This window comes from Anthonomus grandis, chromosome 8 (genome assembly GCF_022605725.1).
Source record: "Anthonomus grandis grandis chromosome 8, icAntGran1.3, whole genome shotgun sequence".
Lineage (NCBI taxonomy): Eukaryota > Metazoa > Arthropoda > Insecta > Coleoptera > Curculionidae > Anthonomus > Anthonomus grandis.
The window spans coordinates 27473413-27495256 of NC_065553.1; the positions used below are offsets into that span (position 1 = coordinate 27473413).

Genomic DNA, 21844 nt, shown 5'->3' on the forward strand with positions numbered 1-21844 from the left:
TCACTTGCCAAGTTATATAGTACGGCAGCATTAATTCCACATTGATCAAGCATTCCATAGAAGTACCTCATTTGCCATCGTCATGTACCTCTGGCAGTTGTATATGCATGGCAAAATTTATCAAAGATAGAAACGTATCATCCATTTTTTCTCTAAGAGACCAAACGAAAACAAAACAAAGGTAAAAACACAAAGCGAAACACGTGTAGCTTTTAAAAAATTATATGGATTTGATGAGACCGTGACTTTGTGTTTTTACCTTTGTTTTGTTTATCAAAGATATCTGTTCCGCCCTTGGTACTATTGTAGTCTAAGATTACTTCCGGTTTACTTGTTTCAGGATCAACATAGTTTGAATAGTGCATTGTTGATAAACCAAGAAAAATTTTATTTTTTTAAGTATATAAGAAACCAAAGTTTTATTTTGATCAAAGACAAATTTCGAAGATCCTTCCTTCCACCCTGCCATCTACAAATGTAGGAAGGAGGTACCTCTCTTTTATTTTTCCTTAGGGTTCCAATCATAGTAAGTTTATAGTTGGTAAGCATATTTTTAAACAGGGGAATGGAAGAAAACCAATTGTCGACAGTAATGTTTCTGTTTGTTCCATGAATTGGTTTAGAAAGCTCTCTTACATAGTATGGAGGAACCGGCTCATTGTTTTCAGTCACCTCAACTTTTCCAACGTATGGAATTGCATTAACCATATACCAGGTTCTAGCATCGTTTATCATCATTATTTTAATTCCGTACTTATCTGGCTTAGAAGCTAGATAAATACGGAATGGATATTTACCTCTATAACCCATAAGTTGTTCATCAGTTGTGCAGCAAGAATGTGGTGTATAAATTTTTTTACAATTAGAAATAAATAGTTCCCAAATATCCCTTATTGGGGCTAATTTATCAAGTATTCTTCTTTCAACCCTGGTTTCCTTATTGTCAAAGGGTAAGAACATAAAAATTGAAACCGCTTCATTGACATGATTGCTCTATATAAGGACATTCCATATTGCTTTGACCACAGTTCTTCGAGGTTTACATGAGCTGATTTTTTGACGACACACATAAGTAGCAATCCAATAAATGAACGAATTTCAAATATGTCCGTAAAACGGTGATAGGACTGCTTAATATTTATAAAGTTAATTTTTCGTTCTATTTTTTCATTAGTATGAATGACAATTTTAGAAATTATATCTTCGTCAAATAGTAAATCCCAAGCTTCTAATGGAGATCGTACATTGCGAGCCTCTGCTTTAGGTCCTGGCATAAAAGAAACTATGTTTCTTTGAGGACGCCTCCCTCTCTTTTCCGGAACGTTTAAAGACCACTTATAATTAGATTTACGTAAAATTATTTCTTGTTGGCCGACATCATCTTGTTGGTCTTTCACGTTGAGCTCTTCAGCACTTTCTTCACTTTCTGCAAGTTTTTGTTCCACCAAATAATCCGATTCTGGATCTGTTTCAGAATCACTATCACGCAAAAAAGTTTCGTCATCTTCCTCCAACATAAATTTATTCATCTCATCAGCCAGTTCTTTATCAGTTAATGCACGTTTGTTCTGGTAACTGCGTGAACTTTTTGCCATTTTAACTCTGGAATAAAGCCATACCCAAAATTTTATCTGACCACAATCTTATCCCTAATACTCACCAAAACTCTTACACTTTCAATGATGTACATGGAAAATGAATACACATATAATCATTCAAACCTCGCCTATAGGAAATAGTCTATGAGCGTAAGCGAGAGGGGACATATGGAGTCCACTTGAGACAGACAGAGGGCACATTACATTCCGGTTCCAAATTAAAACGTTTGGCAACACTGATATTTCTGCCGCACGGCTCTCCGCTCGTTCATCGAAAAACGAGACAATTCTTATCCCCACCACACTGCACTGCCAATATGAGATTGCATTTTAAACGTTTAACGTTATTTTTATTCCTAGCTACCTGCTTAATCAGCAAAAATTAAATTTAAAACCGCTCGCTATTTTCTTGTTAAAATGTGTTCTCTTGAAGAAAAAAAGCAAATTATTAAATGGTATTATGCCGGCAGTTCGGTCGATGAAATATCAGGCAGAATTGCATTCACGTTCGAAAATCGGCCCATTCCCGTACGCAACACAATTTTTGCAATTATCCATAGGTTTGAGACCTTTGGGTGCTTGCAAAATTGCAGGAAATGCTACGCAAATGAGCAATCACTTGTTGTTAGACCGCTAGGCGAAGAAAGGGAGCTTCGAGAGGTTAATGTTTGTGCTGTTGCTGAAATGAACTTTCCTTGCAATAGTACAACCATTGCCAAAGAAACGGGTATTGAGCCTTTAAGGGTTAGAAGAATTTTAAAAAGAAATAAGTACAAGTGCCACAGGACCGTGAGAGACGAATGGAATTTTGCCATGAAGTATTGGAAAGGGCAAATCGGGACGAAATGTTTATCAGTAACATTTTGTTTTCAGATCAGTCCTCTTTCTCTATTTGTGGTAAACATAATCCGTCCATTACAGTGGGTTATTCGAGGGAAAATAAGCACATAAGCATACCAACACGTACACAATACCCTCAAAAGGTTAATGTATGGGCTGGCATTTTAGGTGATTAAATTATAGGCCCTTTTTTATCGATGGAAACCTTAATTCCAACAAATACCTTAATCTTTTGAGGGATGAAGTTCTTCCTGCTATTCGAGGGTTCAATATCAATTTAGAACAAGTTTGGTTTCAACAGGATGGTTGTCCCGCTTATAACGCATTAGTGGTACGTCAATTTCTCGAAACGTCTTTCCCTGATCGAACAATCAGTGGAAACAGTACTATTAAATGGCCCGCCAGAAGCCCTGATTTAGCCCCCAATGATTTTTTTTTGGGGATACCTAAAAGAACAATTTTATAGGCGCGAAAATGAACGGGCTACTAATTTAGAAGAGCTTTCTGTTGAAATTAGGCAAGCATTTAATAGTATCTCTATTGAAATGTTGTCGAACATGAGAAGGTCGTTTTATGATCGACTGACGTACTGCACTGCTAAACAGCGTGGCCTTTTTGAACCTGACATAAGATAATTTTAATTTTTATTTAATATTATCAAATTAACTTAATTTTTTGCTTTATTTTGAATTATTTTTTTTATTTTCTGTCCAATATTTAGTTAATTTATGTTTACAACATTATTGTAGTCGGTTTTTAGGTTATTTTTTGCTGTTAGGATGGGCAGTAGCAAAGACTCAAACGAAACAAAATTTTTTTTTATTTGCCACAGAGCAGTGCATCCCCGCTTGAACGCCTTAAGAAAATTGAAAGGTTTCGGGCTTCGGCGGGGTCCGCTGCTTCGAGTATGTTGTCACAACGTTGCCAGACCTACCGCGATATATAATTCCTATAGGCGAAGTTGGAATGATTATATATACGCGCAAGGCACCGTGAGGTCAAACACACTTTATTTCACTGCCGGTTGACTGTAAACTAATTTTGTATAAAATGCCATTAGACGCCGTTCAAGGATATCGTAACTTAAATTTACATGGAGTGGGAAGCGCATATAGGGTTTGCTTTATAAAATATTACGATTAAAATAGCTGCTGGGGTCTCATAGACCCCACGGTGCCCTTGGAAGGTTAAACATGATGTTAGTATTTTATATAATATTGGTAGGCATGTAATTGGTCTATATTGAGTAAGATCTTCAGTTTGTTCACTCTTAGGCAATATTTTTGTCATACCCACTGTAAGCAACCTTGGTGTGTCTTTATGGTATGGTGGAGAATGTGTGTGAACTGAAGTGCCAGAAATTGATGTAAGCTGGTAAATTTTTTGTACCAGAAGCTGGATATTATTCAACTACTGGTGCTTTCTAATTGTTGGTAAATTTAGCTACCTCCGAAATTTCTTCGGCTGTTAGATTCCTCAAAGAGAATTGGTGGGGTATTTACCTTGTCCATCTCTGACAAAATCCAGGGAGCATTCTTACGTTCTTTTGGATTTGACCACAATTATGACCAATAGTTCATAAGGTTCTCTCTACTTGGCATGGCTTGACTGTTGTTGTTAGTCTGAGATCCTAGTTTCTTGTAGAACACTTTTTGATTGTTGTTAAATCGGGCATTTTGTTGTTTTCTTTTGGTGTATTTTACGTATCTGGATAACCGCTTAGCCTTTAGTTTTTGCTTAAGCTGATCAATATACTCACACACATGCTATTGATGTTCTGGATGCTTTGTATGAGTACCGATTTTCTTAAAGATTTTTCTAACTCGGTTTCTAAGGCGCCTAGATGGTTTTGGGTTTTCATGGAACTCGGTGAGTCGACCTAGTTCTTCCCGAATGTTATCAATCGCCCCCTGAAGCTGTCGCTGCCACCGAGGTCAAGGTTTTAAACTTTTGTTATTATTACCACACCACTCATTCCTAGACGGGTGGACTGGTTGATTATTAATGCGAAGCACTACCACTGCTCCGCAGTACACAAGTGAATGGAGTCGTTCTAGATTGTGACAGTCTCTAGTGTTATACCGTAATAGAGCATTTACAGTTGTAATAATATCATTAGTGTTCTTACTTGTTCTGAGTAGTTTCGGCCTACGGGTAGGATCGGTGCCGTCAAATTGCGCCAGTGCTCTAGACAACTCCGACGTCACACGATCGGGCATATCGGTTTGAAAGTTATTGTGTCCAATCACGTTGATGTCATATTCGTTATTCTTTTCCTGTACGCCAGTGTGATCTTCATCGAGTGCATTTACTGTTGGGGGAAGTTCTTCCTCGTTCTGGAGTTCAAGGAGCACTTCCGCTCGAATCTACTGCAACATGGGGGCAGCGAGCATGTTCTTTTGTTAGAATTGCTCGCCGCTGGTCAGCAACGCGCTGTTCCGTAAGATGTTGTAGTCGGGATACTTTTTAACAAAAGCACAAAGGTCAGATCTATTTCCATTTTGGTAATTTTAAAGTAGGAGCGCATTATGAAGCAATTCATCTCTGCAGTCCACTTCATGCGGTTTCTAGGCAGTCCTGCTTTTGTGGTCAACGGCAAATTGACTTTCGTCGCCGCAGAAACATCAAAATCTGGTGAAGGAGAATTGTTGTTGAGAATTGTTAACCCGTAACGGTCCGGCACGCAACCCTGTGTATCCTGTGGACCATAGGAATAGGAAAAAGGGATTTGCCTACCTTCTTACAACAGCGGCGGGGTGAAGAAGCTGGCGGCGGCGGAGCGATGTACGGTACTGTGGCGTTTCGGTCGGTCTTCTCGGTCAGACTGTTCTCAGCGGACTGCGAAGTGCGAACTCCGACTGCGGACTGCAGACCAGTTCATCGTGTTCATGATACTATTACTGGAAGATTTTATTCTCGAGTATAAGTTTTTTAATTTATTCTCGAGTATTAGTATCATGCATCGCGTTATATAGAGCACGGACATGCGTGCCTAAACGCGGTAACAATACTGGTGGTACGGACACGAACAGTGCTGAGGTATTAAACGCGATGATAAATTATTAATTACCGCGGTCGCGCGTTTATTAACAAAATAGAAACTTTCCTAACTTTACTGGGCAAAGCTTAGTGGTCAATATGAATCTTAAAAATTATTAATTTAAGTTGGAAAAAGAACGGAGTAATTCTATAGATAAATAAGAGAATTACAGAAAATTTAGTAACTTCGTTACAATGCATATTTTATTCTTTATTTTATCATATTTATGTTATATTATTCTTATTATTATTGTTCAACCACTATCTGAGTACTGTTCCACATGGTAAAATCCTTTTTATAACCTTCATACTAGGGCATTGAACTAGGTTTCTTAGATAAATTCGTTATAGGACTGGCACTCCAGTATGTAATTTAATCATTTATTTAATCACAAGCCCTCTTTTACTTTAACAAATCAGATTTACAATCCTTACTTTACACGTTGTACACACTTGTTTAAAGTTCAGGGGAGTGAAGACTTTTACCGTGTTAGTCATACAAATATTTCTTACCCAATTAAACAAAATCGAAATGTAGTCTCTTTAATTCAGATGCCCTGTATCTAAAGAGACAAATATATAAATATAGAAGATGCGCTCTTTTTTGCGTCCAGAGATTTTATGATTGTATTTAAAGCAATCTTGTATGAAGTTACTAGTTCTAAAGCTAAATTGACAACTTGGTAGGATAGAGAAACTTCCTGAAAATTTATAAAAAGCTGTTTGATAAATTTCATTTCTTCAAACAGATCTGTTAAGCTTCTCGTTGTATGGGATACCACTAATGGGCGCGGACATATGCGGTTTTAATGGTAACACCACGGTAGCGCTGTGCAACAGATGGCAGCAGCTTGGAGCTTTTTATCCCTTTTCGAGAAATCACAACACCGACGATGGGATAGTGAGTGTTAGGGATTTTAGCGCCTTAAGTTGCTTATAAAAGTATTTTTCAGCCTCAAGATCCGGCTTCAATGGGTGACCTTGTGGTGACCTCTACTAAAAACGCTTATGCTGTTAGATACGCCTTGTTGCCGTACCTGTATACGTTGTTCTTTAGGGCTCACGTTTTTGGTGAAACTGTCGCCAGACCCCTCTATTTTGAGTAAGAATAATTTAGAACTGGTTTTAAAATTTTTTATGTATTTTTTTTGTGTGTATAGATTCTATAAAGACCAAGAAACATATGGGATTGACAAAGAGTTCTTATGGGGAGGAGGGCTTTTAATTGTTCCCGTTTTAGAGGTTAACTATTGTTTACTTTTCCAATATAGTTATTATTATTAACACGTTTATTATTATAGGAAGGTGCAACCTCTGTGTTGGCATACCTCCCAGAATCCATATGGTACGACTATTACAGCAAATATTTCATAGAAAGCAAGGGCGAGTATACGAACCTTTCCGCACCTTTGGATACCATTCCGATTTTTATAAGGGGTGGTAATATTTTACCCGCGCAACAGCCCAAACAAACCACAACGGAAAGTAGAAAAACGAAAATTCAGTTGTTGGTCGCTCCCGATGCGAATGGGGAAGCTTTCGGGGAATTGTTTTGGGACGACGGTGATTCTTTGAGTATGAATCACGTTTTGTAGGTAGGAGACAAGTTTTAAAAGGATTTTCAAATATTTCAGATACCATTGAGGAGAAGCGCTATACGCTGATAAACTTTAGCTTGGAAAATGGGACTTTAAGGTCTGAAAATGGTAATTGGGCAGAGGAATATCCACCTAACTTGGGATCAGTTATTATTATGGGTATTAAGCAGTCTGTTAGTCAAGTTGATGTTAATACTGCCTCTGTACCTTTCAAATATGATACAGTGCATAAGGTAAGAACTTTTTTACAATATACATTTGTATACATTGTATATACACACCCTGTATATATTTTATTGAAATATATACAGGGTGTTCAGAATTGCAGTGTCTAAACTGTAACAACGCATTCTGTGTTCAGCATAAGCCTTAATTTCTTTATAAACATATATCGGGAAACGCGTCGTTTTTGGAACACAGAGTGGTAAAGTTTTAAGAAAATAATGTTTTTTAGTAGTAAACTTTTTTATCACTTCAGATATTTTTATGAAATTTGATACACCCCAAAGGCATTTTTGATCTAAAAGATTTTTCAAAATTTTTATCAGTGGTGGTATCAACGCCACTTATTTCGCAAATCTTCATTCAGTTTAGAGGCAATTTGATTCTGTGTCTTTTTTTCGTACAATGCAAGGTTTTATAATAAAAAAATAAAAACTGCAGGTTCTATGTCAGTTTATATGGAAATGAAGAGTTTTCTTGCCGAATATTCGCACTACCTAAAGAAAAATATGACTGGAGATGAGATGCATCGTATCTATGATCCTGAAACAGAAACTCATAACTCACTATCAAAAACGATTGATTCATTGATGAATTCCCTTTATTGAAACAGTGCACCAAAGCAAAAACGGTTAAATATCGAAATGATTATTATCCTTTGATATATTGCAATTTGCAGTCTTATTTAAAGGCCTAAATCACTTGTAAGGAAACTAAAAGAAAGGTTATATACTCTTCATAAAGAATTCTTCTTAAATAAAGGTTAAGACTCCAGAGGGGGCAAAGGAGTTAAGGAAAACTCAATGGATTGTCCTTGTATTATGGATTTCATGTCCTTGAGTAAGCTGTAAATCATAAATAGATTCTGAGTTACTGACATGAAGCAGAAGTTCACATAAGGATCCTTATGAATTTTTTGGAGCCTTATCTTGAGTTATCAGAGGCCAAAAAACTTGGAAATGGCTATAAGTCTTCTTGGTTTTACGTTTTGGACTAGTTCTAAAGAGCTTAAGCTTATCGCATCGTCTGAAATAACTTTGTGTTAAAGTCCCACTGGAACATTTTTATAAATATCTGGATTAGAAGAACACTATTAGTATAAACAAAATTGCGACAAAACTTGACTCAGCCAAATGGACTGTAACTCGGTCAATATTTTAGCTAGAAAGACAATTTATGCCTCAAATTGATCATCGTAGAATCGCTTTACCCGCCTCTGCAAAAATTACCAGAAAATCTTTACCAGTTTTCGAGTGGCAAAAGTTTCTCAATATGGATATATTTCAAAGTTTCGTTTTCATACTTTTGATTAGTCATGGATTGAATTTGATGGGCTCGTACAACTGACTTTAAATCCGAAAGTTCTTGACCTACAGGAAACGTTTGTATATGAAAACGTTTATGAAGGAACAGTATAACTTTGTGTCAAAATCCCACAGGAGTGCCTGGAATACTTTTAAAAATACCCTGATTTTAAGGGGAATATTGGTAAACAAAATTGTCAATAAACTTGCCTTAGCCAAATGGACTGTAACTCAGTTGAAATTTCTGTTAGAAAGACAATTTATGCCTCAAATTGATCAGTAAGAGCCGCTGCCTGCCTCTGCAAGAATTACCAGAATATCTCAAATAGTTTTCGAGTGCAACTTAAAAATGTCTTAGCATGGTTATATTTCAAAGTTTCGTTTTTATACTTTTAGCTGGTTGTGGAACTTGGCTCATAAAGTTCTTCTGAACTACAGTAACCGTTTGTATATGAAAACGTGTACGAAGGAACAGTCTAACTTTGTGTAAAAGTCTCACAGGAGTGACTGGAATACTTTTTAAAATGTCCGTATTAGAAGTTGACTTTTGGTAAACAAAATTGCCAATAAACTTGGCTCAGCCAAATGGCTATAACTCGGTGAATATTTGAGTTAGAAAGACAATTTGAGCCTTAAGTTAATCAGCCAGAATTCCTTTACTCGCCTCTACAAGAATTATCCAAATATCTCAAACAGTTTTCTAGTGGAATCCAAAAGTTTCTCAACGTGGATATATTTCAAAGTTTCTTTTTTATACTTTGGATGCTCGCGGACCTTGGCTCATAAAACTGGCTCTAACTCACAAAATTATTGAGCTTCAGGTTTGTATTTGAAAACGTAATATGATGAAATATATGAATACTCTTTAAAATATCCAGATTAGAAGTTGACCGTTGGTAAAGAAAATTGCCAAAAAACTTGACTCAGTCAACTGGACTATAACTCAGTGAGAGAGAATAGCCCTATGTATACGCACAGATATCGAAAAAGCTCAGTGAGTGAAAATAACGCACACAACGCGTTATGTATCAGACTAAATGGTCAAACACCTAAATTAAATAGTTTTATCGTTGTGGTCATTTTAACAGCGACCACAACGCGTTCCGTTCGTTTGAAAAACGATCATAAAACGTTGAAAGACGTGACAACATATTTAAAGAGCTTAAAATATAATGTAAGCATCATATCATATATTTTCAAATTAAACATGCAATTTAACATTTGGTAAACGTATAGCTTTAAATATTGCAAATATCCTTAACATAAAGCTAATACTTTTAAACAAATAAGGTAAGACTTTTTTAACAAAATTAAAGCAGATGCATAAACAAATTTTACGATAATGGTTCAAATATGATCGAGACAAATGCACTGACACGTTTATTCGGTATCGGAAAAATTTACAGTTTTTCTAGGGACTTTCCCTTACTCGTTACAGATTTTTTTTTTCGCTTTTTTAAAAGTTTTATAATACCGGTATCGAAGAATTTCTTGGCCAACTCGGACAGCCATGCCGCCAACTCCTCTACTTCTTTGTCTCATCATCGGTGTTGAATTTTTGACCTCTGAGAGTTTCTTTCAGTTGTCCAAACATGTGGTAGTAGCTGGGTGATAAATCCGGACTGTAAGGGGTGTGTTTCAGTACTGTTTCAATTTCGATATTATATCGAACGTGACACGCGTGGTATGAGGGTGCGTTATCCTGGAGAAGAATCGCACTTCGTGCTCGAATGCTCCTCCGTTTCAAGCAATAAGCGGGTTTTACGTGTGTTTTCCGATGGTTAATATTGTTACATGCAGATTTTACCCTAAGCATGTAACATGGAATTTCATATAAATTCGGGCAAAAGTTTATGGGTTTTGGTATCGGCTTGGAAGGGTTGTGTGATTTACAGTTTTATAAATGGAATTTGGGGTTTGATAGCAATGCAATTTATTTTTTTTAGGGCTTTTGGGGTTTGATTATTTTTAGGAATGTATTTACCTACCCTATCCTGTCAGCACACCTCTGTGGAGTTAGTTGTATTATGTTTCCTTAGTCCCTATTCATGTACCTGGTGTTGGGAACTTTCTGACCTTTGATTTATTTGTCAAGAGTTTCTATGAGGCGTTTCTAGAGTTTCTATGAGGTGATCCGTTAGTGTAGGAAAACTTACAAATACTTTCTTCTATAGCGGATTCATATTGGGCAAGGTATCCTAATTGATTTGAAATTGACCGCCCCAGTTTTGCTTGCTATATTTCCCTTCAATTCTTCAAGTTAAGTTTTAGTAAATAAACGTTCCTTGACATCTGGTTTCTAACCCTACTACCGATTGACAGTAATGACTATTGACACACTTGCTGTTGTGGAGGTTTGGCAGCGTTGCTGTTTCCCATTAAAGTTTGGTTTCCATTTGTCGGATGACGGAGCGTCATAAATCAGGCAGAGCGACGTAAGAGGAAAATTGGAATTTCGTAGCCCCGTTGGGAAAATTTTGTTAGTTTGTTTTAGTATCCGAGCAGTATCATTTTACTGTGGTATTGCGGAATTTCTATTTTGATAGAGTGAGGCTCCGCGTAGTTTGCACCAAGAGGCAGGGTCAGATCGTGTCGAAGAGAGAGAGAGAGTGACAAGTTCACTGCCTGTCACTGTCTGGTCAGTTGACAGTTCCTTGTCCAGCCTGTAGCCATCCCGTTATCAGAAAGAACAGTCGACATTTTGTGGTTTAAAAAAAAAGAAAAATTTAAGTTCATCTTGCCGGTAATTCGGTTGAATGGAAAAATATTCGGTAATTCTGCAGTTTAGCGGCTTTTGTCAAAACTAACGAAAAATGGTCCGGTTTTTTGCAAAGTAGGTAGATTTCGATATATATTTTTCACTAAGAGTGGCGGAAAGCCAAATTTTATCACGAAGAGGGTGTTATCACGCACTAAATCACTCACTATAGGACGCGATTAATCATTAGATTAACCTTGTATACCATTAGTTTTGTCAACAAATAGGTGACAACTGAGTTGAGGTTAGGTGTGGTGTTGCCAGTTTTGTTGCGTTTTGTCACTTTGCAGCTAAAGCCTTGTCTCCAGTCTGGCTTTCTTTAAAGTGGAGAATTCACTCTGTATTTTTTTAGTCATTCATTATCATAACATATAAAAAATGATGAATGAAACTAGTGTATAATCATAACATTATACACTAGTTTCATTACATATTACTTAAAATGTCAATTACATGTAATAAACATAAATTTGTTTGAATTGAAAATTAATTTTTAGGAGTACATCATTTTTAAAATTTCTTTTTTTTAAGTTCTATCAAAATTTAATATTCGCGGCGAATTATATCGTATCATTCCGCCACTTTATTTTTTTTGGGTAAAATTAGGCCATTTAAAAAAAATTGTAAAAATACGCAAAATTTGATGAGCGGTGCTTGAGCAATTTAAGAACCAACCCAACCCAACCTAGCCCAACCCAACCCAACCTAACCCAACTTAACCCAACCCAACTCAATCCAATCCAATCCAATCCAATCCAACCTAACCTAACCTAACCCAACCCAACCCAACCCAACCCATCCCATCCCATTCCATTAACACCCAGCTTACGCTCGCCGTTGGGTGTTGATGAACTCTTGGGTGTTAACTCTTGGGTGTGTGAGCTTGTAAGCTCCCCGTTGTGAGGTTGGTTTGGCTTGGGTTGGTTTGGTTTGGGTTGGGTTAGTTTGGGTTGGGTTGGGTTGGTTTGGTTTGGGTTGGGTTGGGTTGGGTTGGATTGAGTTGGGTTGGGTATATCTATGGTCTGTGCGCAGCGCCTTATGTTCCCCTTGCGGTGATAGAGAAACGGAACAAACCAAAACACTGCACACATATTCCCAGAGTCGACAACCCACCAAGAAAAGGTAAAAACAGTTTTTGTGAATTTATTTTACGCATAATATCTTACATTTCACATGACTAAAAAATATAGAGTGAATTCGCCACTTTAGAGAAGGCACTCATGAGTCAGTCACACTGGGGACAAGGCTGAAGCTGCAGTGACAAAACGCAGTAGACGACAGAACTGGCAACACCACACCTAACCTCACCTTAGTTGTAACCTATTTGTTGTCAAAACTAATCGAATACAGGGTTATTCTAATGACGTTATTCTATTCATATCCCATAGTGAGTGATTTAGTGCGCGATAACACCCTCTTCGTGATAAAATTTGGCTTTCCGCCACTCTTAGTAAAAAATATATATCCAAATCCACCCATTTTGCAAAAAACCCGACCATTTTCGTTAGTTTTAACAAAAGCCGCTAAACTGCAGAATTACCAAATATTCCTCCCAAGTTTTGGGGTTTAATTTGATGAACGTCTAGTGGGAAGTTGTAGCCGAGAGGATTTCGTATTGACCTCATATTTTTGGATTTGGTCGGCTGCTCCCACACCATTTATAGGATTTTGGAATTTTCTAACCACAAAACGAGACTCTAGGCCTCGCTCACCACTTTAGGTATGTAGCAACATGTTGGTAATTGCCATAGGCAATTGCCATAGAATTGATTGTGTGTTTATTTTACTAATTTTTTTGTCCTCTACCTTAGAGGCCTCTCCTTTTTCTCATTCTCTCCCCTATTCTCTGGTCTCTTCCTATTCTCTGGTTTCTTCTGGTCATCCCAACACTGTTGGAAACCGGCTTAAGTGAGCCTCAACGCAGCCTGGACTAAGCATTGTACTGTAGCTCTGCGATTTTGGATTGGAACTTGCCTGAAATCGACTTGCCCATGTGGTCGTTACCCTGGTTGTAGCTGACTGGTTCCAGAGCTGTCGAGTTAAGCTACCTTAGCCAAAATACACAAGAGATTAGAGGACACGCAAGTTTTTGCACATTTTATTTTATTTTTCTCTTATTGAACGGTTTGATTTAGGGTTGGGGGTTGATTTATTAAACTAATTCCTCACCTTAAGCATACATCAAGTAACTCTTAATTCTTTTATCAATTTTTTTATTTATTTAAAATTACTACAGTATTACATTTTGAATAATTATCTAAATTTAAATATCTCAGTGGAATTTAATTTTTTTTAATACGAATGGAAGTGACTGTGTAAATTCTTGGATGATTATAACAATCTGGTGGAACTATGGATTGTTATTTGAGTTTTTCCCAAATTATTTGCAGCTTTTAGGATCTAGGTACAAGCATAAATATAGGTCATCATTTTCTTGATTAAGGGGGGCTTATATTACCATCATAATATATCAGGGTTTGGTGTAAAATATTTAAATCAAGTGGCGCTCTTATTAAAATTTCTCCCACTACCTTCTCCACTGTCTAAAAGCTGGCGGCCACCAAATCTCTGAATCTTTTAAAACAAAATTTGCTTGTCTGGACTTGACTGGAGTAATTTTTTTTTGTGGTTGGATGGTAGGTATGACTCACACGGGTTGGAAATAAATTGGTTTGAACCGAGTTACGCGCTACAATATGCAGAGAAGTAGAGTCTTGTGCAGTATGGATGAAAAGTTGGGTCCGCGACACATGTAGTCTGGTGTGATGAGGTTTCGCGGCCATCCTTGAATGCTTTGGCCTATTTAAACACATCAGCCCTACTCAGACACTCAATACGGCATTGATTTCGCAAAAATGAGACAAATTTCCATATTTTAAACGCCTTCCCACACTGAAAAACGAAAGACAATACGTTACGCAACAGCGGTCAGCACTTGACGTCCCACATGGTCGTTAACACGCGCAACATGCGGTCCTAACAAAAACTATGCCACACTGTTCGTAAGGCATCCAGCTATCACATACTCGATCATATCTGAACCGTGGTATAAATCACATTGTTCTTACAAGAGCTGTGGCACTTGGAGATGCATAGTATTGCTTAGAACGGCAATAAAACGTCTTAGTATTATAATAGCGCACAATCAATAAAGTTGGAATTAGCAAAAGCAAACTCATTTTGACAATACCTTCTTTATTTTCTAGCTGGTATATGAGTTATGTATGCTTAAAACCACAGCCAACGCGACTGTTGACAACTTTTGCAAAAGCTAGAATTTTTTTGTCTGTTTTGTTTTAATAGCACATGTAAATATTTAGATTACATTTATCGTAGATTTGAAGCAATCCAGTGTTTCCCCATATAACACATACAACCGTACTATTTTTAACAGCGTCACCATCTGTGTTCTCTATCTCCTAAAGTTAAATGAAGGTAATTTAGTTGCTCTTAAACGCTTTGCTTTCTGTACTTCATATAAATGTTGATTATAATGCTTGGTAGTAAAGTAATCACTTGTTTCGTTGCTATTTTTGTTAATAGACGATAATTTTTCGTTAAAAATGTCTTTCATGCACATTTTTAGTATTATCAGTAGCGCACCACTATACAATACTGCCCCCGATATAGTCAAATACATTATGATAACTGAATTAAGTAAAAAATGAGCTGATTTGCTTAAAATCAAACTAATAATTGAATTACAAACGATACACCGCATTAAGGTAACAAGTTAAAACAGGCAAAATCTGGTGTTCGGCTGGTTTTAACCAGCTAAACCGTTATTTGGCCGTTTAGCTTCGTCCATAAGGCGTTGCGTGCGTTACTTTTGCTCGATGAGCGTTTTAGTTATTTGTGCGCAATATATACATATACAGGGTGTTCCGAAAGTAATGGGACATAGAACAATATTATATTCCTTACGTCAAAATAATGTGATTCAGGTCAACTTGCGTTATCGTAACTTTAATAGTAACTGAAATACAGGGTGTCAAATTACTCGTCAAAGTCGTTTTTCTCGGAAACCGTTAATTCTACAATGATGCAACAAGAACACCATTTCTTTTAAAAGATATTTTAATGCTCTTTACTAATTTGACATCCAAATTTATAAAAAGATTAAAACAAAAAAGTTCTAAGTAATTTTCCTAAGGTGAAGGACAGCTTAAGCCTTTTGTCATTGACGACTAGCGTCAAATTATTAGGGTAAATACAAAGAAATACTAGTAACATGCGTGCAAAATTTGGCAAAAATCAGTACACAAAAAAGTTCCTTAATTTTGAGTTTTCGAAAAAATTTTATAGAAGTCTGTTGCATTAATTTTTCATGTAGAATCGCCCACTGAAATCCTGACGCGTAATTTCCGGACACCCTGTATAGTTAAGGGTTTTGTGGGGAAAACTTTTTTTGGAGCATTTTCTGATCTTTCCAAAAGATCTTTCTATTTGAATAAATTAACTTTTTTTTATTACCTTTATTTAGTCAAATATAACAAAATTTAATTAACTTATAGTGTCGGGGGCTCTAATTCCTTTCCCAACATAATAGATAGAGGTTTTAATAATTATATGTATTTGCAAAGGGACTGATTCTGTTTTTGTTTTAATTTATCCGGTGATTTAAAGGATGGGGAAGAAATCACAACACACAATTTGTTCTGATAAATTCAACCCGTTTAATGAGATAATAATATCCGAAAAAACACAGCTCTTACTTCGGCGGACACTCGGGCAAACACTTCTTAAACTAAATAAATTCTTAAAGTTTACATCCATAAACGTTTTAGGTCACTACTTATTTAATTTAGTGAAATAGGGCTTTAGAGATCGATAGGGAGTTATTTTATTTAAAGACAGATTTTTAGAGAGCGATTCTTTCACAAAAAGGGGAGATTTAGAGGCATACTTGTGCCAATTTTGCGGGTGAACGATGTGAGCGCGCGTGACTTGCTCTATTAAAATCTTGACGGCCACTCCACTCGCTGCCCGAATTGACGAGTCAGACCCAATCTTATTTTCGGTGCAATGTTGCCAGGTGAAAAAAATAAAATTCACCAGAAAAAAAAATGAAAAATCACCAGATTAAAAAACAAATCGCCAGAAATTTTAAAACTTTATTTTTAAAGCTGTATTACTAGATTTAAACAAAGAAAATGCATGCTTTAATGTCTGTGTACAACTTAGTAATAAACTCTAAACACTTTAATCTGAAAGATTTTTTTTGTTGCTCCGTTAATATATTTTGCTCAAATGCTACTGCTATTTTGGGTCCCATATACACTTTTTCGAAAGGGAGATAGTATGCAGGATTCCGATATTGGATTTGTATTATATCAGTGTTTTTTAAATATTCGGGTCTTATATAATAGCTCAGTAACATTTTATAGGCAGCACTGATTTTTGAGTAGAAAAAATAAATTTTAGGATTTTCTGATTGAAACTCTAAGTTTAAATCATTTAAAATTGGCACACTGTAAGTATAATTTAGTGGTAGGATCGTTTTAATTTTTGTAGCACCAATGGATGATGCCTCAAATACCTCACTTCTAAAGTAAAGCTTTAATGCTTCATATTGCTCAAGAACTCTCTTTAAAACTATGCTGAAAATAAGAGTAAGTATTTCTAACAAACCTTTCTAATGCATTGGGTAACTTCTCACACGCATAAGAAGCACATAGTGCTAATGAATGGCAAATACATTTCATAATGAATAAATGGGGAATGCCTTTTGATAAATGAGTTTTCAGAGAATTTTTTCGCCCGATCATGGTATTAGCACCGTCGGCAGCAAAACCAACCATATTTGTTTTGTACAGTATTTCGTAATTATTAAAAAAATATATAATAGTATTATATAAACCTTCGGCACTTGCATCGGTCACGGGAATTAACGCAAAAAGTTAATCTTTAATTGTCAAATCTTTACTATTAAAGCGTACCACCATTGCTAAATTTTTTACCGCGGAATTATCAGTAGATTCATCAACAAGCAACGAGAATTTTTCTTTTTTCAGTGTGTCTACTAAGGTTTCAAAGCTTACTTTACCTATTACATTATTAATTATTGCAGTACGCTTGGTTCTGCTACATGATAGTCTTGATACTTGGGAAGAGTTTCATTCTAGAATTACATATACTTTTAACCAACTCAGACAAATGATCCACTACATTGATAGGAATATTGTGTTCTGTAATAAAGCCTGCTATTCTTATTTCATTTTGTTTAACAATTTTTTCATTAGTTTGAAGAAACAAGTTCTTATGCAAATCGGACTAGTTTTTTTAAACTAAGAAGGTTTGTTTCATGTTTTTTTGAGGCGTTGTGTTTTTTTACTGCCCCAATGCCGCCAATAAAATCTTTGTTACAAACTTTACGTTTAAAATAAGTGTTACCGTTAGAGTACTTTTCTAAATCCAATGCTTAAAATCATGATGTTGCTTCCAAGTTGAATTATATTTGTGAGCATAGCATTTTTTTTCTGTGGAGTCTCTTCTGCATCATTGGTGTCTAATAAATTAGAATCAGGTGAGTCCAAAGCGGAAGTAGATGGAACCGGCGGAGACGCACATGCTGACATATTATTTGATGAGGAACTAGTGCCAGGCTTTTCTGTGTTTGAATCTATTAGCTTTTCGACAGGTTTCAAAAACTGTTAAAAATATTCAAAGTTGATGAAATTTTTAAAATCACCAGAAATTGCAATTTTACAAAAAGTTTTTCACCAGACCTGGCAACACTGTTTCGGTGTTTTTTTTCCAAGACTTGCCGATCAAGTGGTGGAGCGGCCTTGAAACCGACCAATAGGATTAAACGTATGTCGTTTGTGAAGAGCCGCGGGGCCATAAATATTTAATTCTAAGTATTATAATTTAGAGGAAACGAGTAGTAATTTGTACAGGGTGAGAGAATTTGAACATATAGCATTCCTTTAATGAGTGCTTTCAAACCCTGACCTTGAGAATGACAACATGCAAATATACTAGTGTAGAGACGTAATGTAATATCATAGTATCTAAAAGTACTTACCTACTATTTGCATTTATAGAAAATTTTAAATTATGAATGAAACTATTATAGCTATATATTTTCAGGCAAATTGTTAAAGGTTTCAATTGCGTCCACAACTGGATTATTTAAGCGTATGTTTGTTTTAGATAGATATTAATTATTTTGGAACCTTGATACTCGTGTTCATCACAATAAAACCAATATTACAATCTATATTACACTTTTGTTGATCATTTAAGATTGTATCGATTAATTTGCACTGTTCTATACTAAAAATTTCCCTTACGTTATGCAATTGTAACCGTAAGTAAATTATATTCGTGCGAGTAAGCCAAACGGATAATTTTTTCAGACATTTTACCTATATGTGATGACCAGTTCAATTTGTCATGCACGATTAAACCTAAATGTTTTATACATTGTACTTTCTCTAGTAAAACTGTATCGTCTGCAAAGGTTAAATATTTTGCTATTAGATTAGCGCACTTAAGATTTAACACATATAGAGCATATAGTAGAGGTCCCAGATCCTTGTCACACTCCATACTCATTAGTTAACTATTTGCTATTTATGCCCTAAATTCTAACGTATTTGATTCTATTGGATTAAATAAGTTCGAATTAAATTATACATTGCACCCTTAAATCCCATTATAGAAATTTTCTTAATAATAAATCACTACTAAGTCAACAAACACTGCGAACACTACTTTTGCTCTGTATTTTTAAACTAGATACTAAACAAATTTAAATTAACGTTATTCTTTATTTCTAGTTTTTAACCATTGACAATCTGAATGTGTCTTTCGAACATCCAGTGGTCATCAGTTGGAAGTAAGAAACTAAAAAAGGAGTTTTTTGGAGTTTATGCTTCAAACGAAAGTAATTGTTACCCTCCAATATTATAGCCTTGGTGTGTGTACCCCTATGATAATCATAGCTTATAAGTTACCAAAAATGGTGATAAATAAATATTTTGCTTAATAACTATTGTAGCTATAAAACTAAGCCAAATGTTATAGTGCCAGATATAGTAAAATAATTTTGTATTAATTTGAGACATATATATATATTTTTAAATTCTGTGATACGTTTCTAAACTCTCTAAATTTTGATGTTCTGACACTGTTAAGTTAAGATTTAAAGGCTGATTTGATTTTTGTTTGTGCCAACAAAATTTAAGCTCATTTTAGTAATAGCTCTTAGTAACTTTAAGGAATACGTTAATGTCATCTAGAATATAAGTATATTTAGGTAAATGGATGTTCCTGATCTCCTAATTGCACTTTTTTGCAACACTTTGCACCATTTCGTCCAAACTAGATGTTCCATTTTTGACAAATTTTAGATTTTCAACGTTGTACTTTAGATTATAGGGCGAATGTTTTAAGAAATCATGTGATATTTTGAAAAATGGTTACCCTCGATGCTTGTACTTAAATTTAAATATTACTATGTATGCTTTTGACTTACATAACTTTATATACAGATCATAGGCATCTTTACCTCAATTTAACTAAACTTAAATCTCTTAAAAGGTCTCCACAATCTCTTTAGTGGAGGTAATTTGTTGTAGTAGACTAAATTTTAGAAAATATATGTAATATTTCAGTCACGATTTTAGTTTTTTTTTGTCTTGAAGATATGAGAGGTTACCCTTTCCTGGCACACGTTTATTACATTATTGCGGTTAGGGTTACTCTTAATAAAATAAACTAAAATTAATAACGGATCCCAGTGATCAACCCCCACTCCCAAACTTTTAATGTCGTCCACAAATTTCCTTAAATCCCCATGAGATTCCTTTAACATATTTGGAAAACCATACATCGCCTCAATATGACTTAATTCAAATTCAAAACGTTTATTTGCCAATATCAAAAATTACAAAACAGTTGTACTTATGATGTAAGTGAAGTTAGCAAATAGGAATGCATCTCAATTATAAAAACCCTTTCTCAAAAGTACCTCTGCAAGTGGCACTTTTAAGTGATACATCCTCAAGAAAAAGCAACAAAATAACAAGAAAACTAAAAAAAAACCTAATAATATTTCTTCGATACCTTTGATAGTGAGAGCACAGCATAAAGAAACCTCCTTATGCTGTGGTGAGAGTTTGAAAAAAATTTAAAGAAAAATACAATTTATTTATATTTATGTACACAGGGCAGGGGTAGGCAGCGACTGAATCAGGGAAGCGCAGGAGAGGAAACATCCAATATATATGAATATAAATAATATGATACAGGTATATCGTGTTAAATGCGAAACGAAAATGTAAGTGAAGACTTGACCTAGTACAGCTACATGAATATGACACAACCTGAATGAAAAGAGACTGGAAAAAAGTCCTATTGACATTCATTTCAATACATATTTAATTATTAGGCATCATACTGTGACTGCATAAGCATATTTCTTATGTACTTCTTATACTTAAAATAAAGAGAATAATTTTTAACATAATGAGGCAAATTGTTCCACAAATGAACTGCAACGTAACTAAATGATTTTTGAAAAGCTGCTGTTGTATGCTGAGGAACCCTAAAAATACTAAACCGTCTGGTATTATGGTTGTGTTCATGCACATTGAAAAGTTTTCTTAGATATGGTGGGTTTTACGACTTTAAAATTCTGTATATGAAAGAGTACATGTGATATTTTCGTCTATTTGACATTGAAAGAATAAAATGATTGTTAAGATATGGGGTAATATGACTTCTGTAGCAAATATTAAAGGAAAAACGCATACAGGAATTCTGCACTTTTTGAATAGAAGATGAGACTGCCGAAGTAATTGCATCATTGTAGATTACATTACCATAATCAAACAATGATAATATTAAAGAGTTGCACAAAAAATACTTGGTTTTACTCGGTAAGTGACGCTTTAGATTATTTAAATATTTTAAGCGCATATAAGCAGTGGCAATTTTTTTGTTTATGTGGGCTGAAAAAGACAAAGTATTATCGAAAATAATACCCAAATTATTTGCTTCATTAACGACCGGTACTACTGCATTGTCTATTTTAACCACAAAGTCTTGAGAAATATGTTCTATGTTATTTCTATTGGATCTTAGAAATAACGATTTTGAAGGGTTTAGTTTCAAATTATGAGCCTTAGCATATACAGTGCTTTTCTTTGAAAAGTTTTTTTCCCCCCCCCATTTATTTTTTGAACGGGTCAAAAAAAATTTTTGAAACTTGGCATAAGTAAATTGGTCTATAGATACTATTTTTCACTGTAAACTAGGTAGTTGTAAATTCCAAGATGGCGGCTGGGCGACATCTTGAGAAAAAATTTTAAATAGAAAGGGGGGTCGTGTGGTACCTCATTTTAAAGGTCTCAATGAGTACTTTATAACCCTGAAATATTAGACCCATATCTTAACTCGTTTCAAAATGGCGGCCTAATAAAAAAGTATTTTTTTTCATTTTAACGTTTTACATTTTTATGATTTTTGAATAGGTAA

General features: G+C 35.3%; 1 protein-coding gene across 2 annotated transcripts in view; it reads left to right on the plus strand.

The window, feature by feature from the left end:
• Positions 1 to 19983, plus strand: part of LOC126739398 (lysosomal alpha-glucosidase-like) — a 63232-nt gene extending 43249 nt beyond the window's left edge. For both annotated transcript variants that reach the window (XM_050445064.1, XM_050445065.1), the window contains 6 exons: positions 6227 to 6378; positions 6431 to 6579; positions 6638 to 6719; positions 6779 to 7052; positions 7112 to 7308; positions 19144 to 19983. In XM_050445064.1, the coding sequence (XP_050301021.1) occupies positions 6227 to 6378; positions 6431 to 6579; positions 6638 to 6719; positions 6779 to 7052; positions 7112 to 7308; positions 19144 to 19206 (917 nt within the window). In that variant the 3' untranslated portion in view covers positions 19207 to 19983. The remainder of the gene's footprint in view (positions 1 to 6226; positions 6379 to 6430; positions 6580 to 6637; positions 6720 to 6778; positions 7053 to 7111; positions 7309 to 19143) is intronic.
• The last annotated feature ends 1861 nt before the right edge of the window (positions 19984 to 21844 follow it).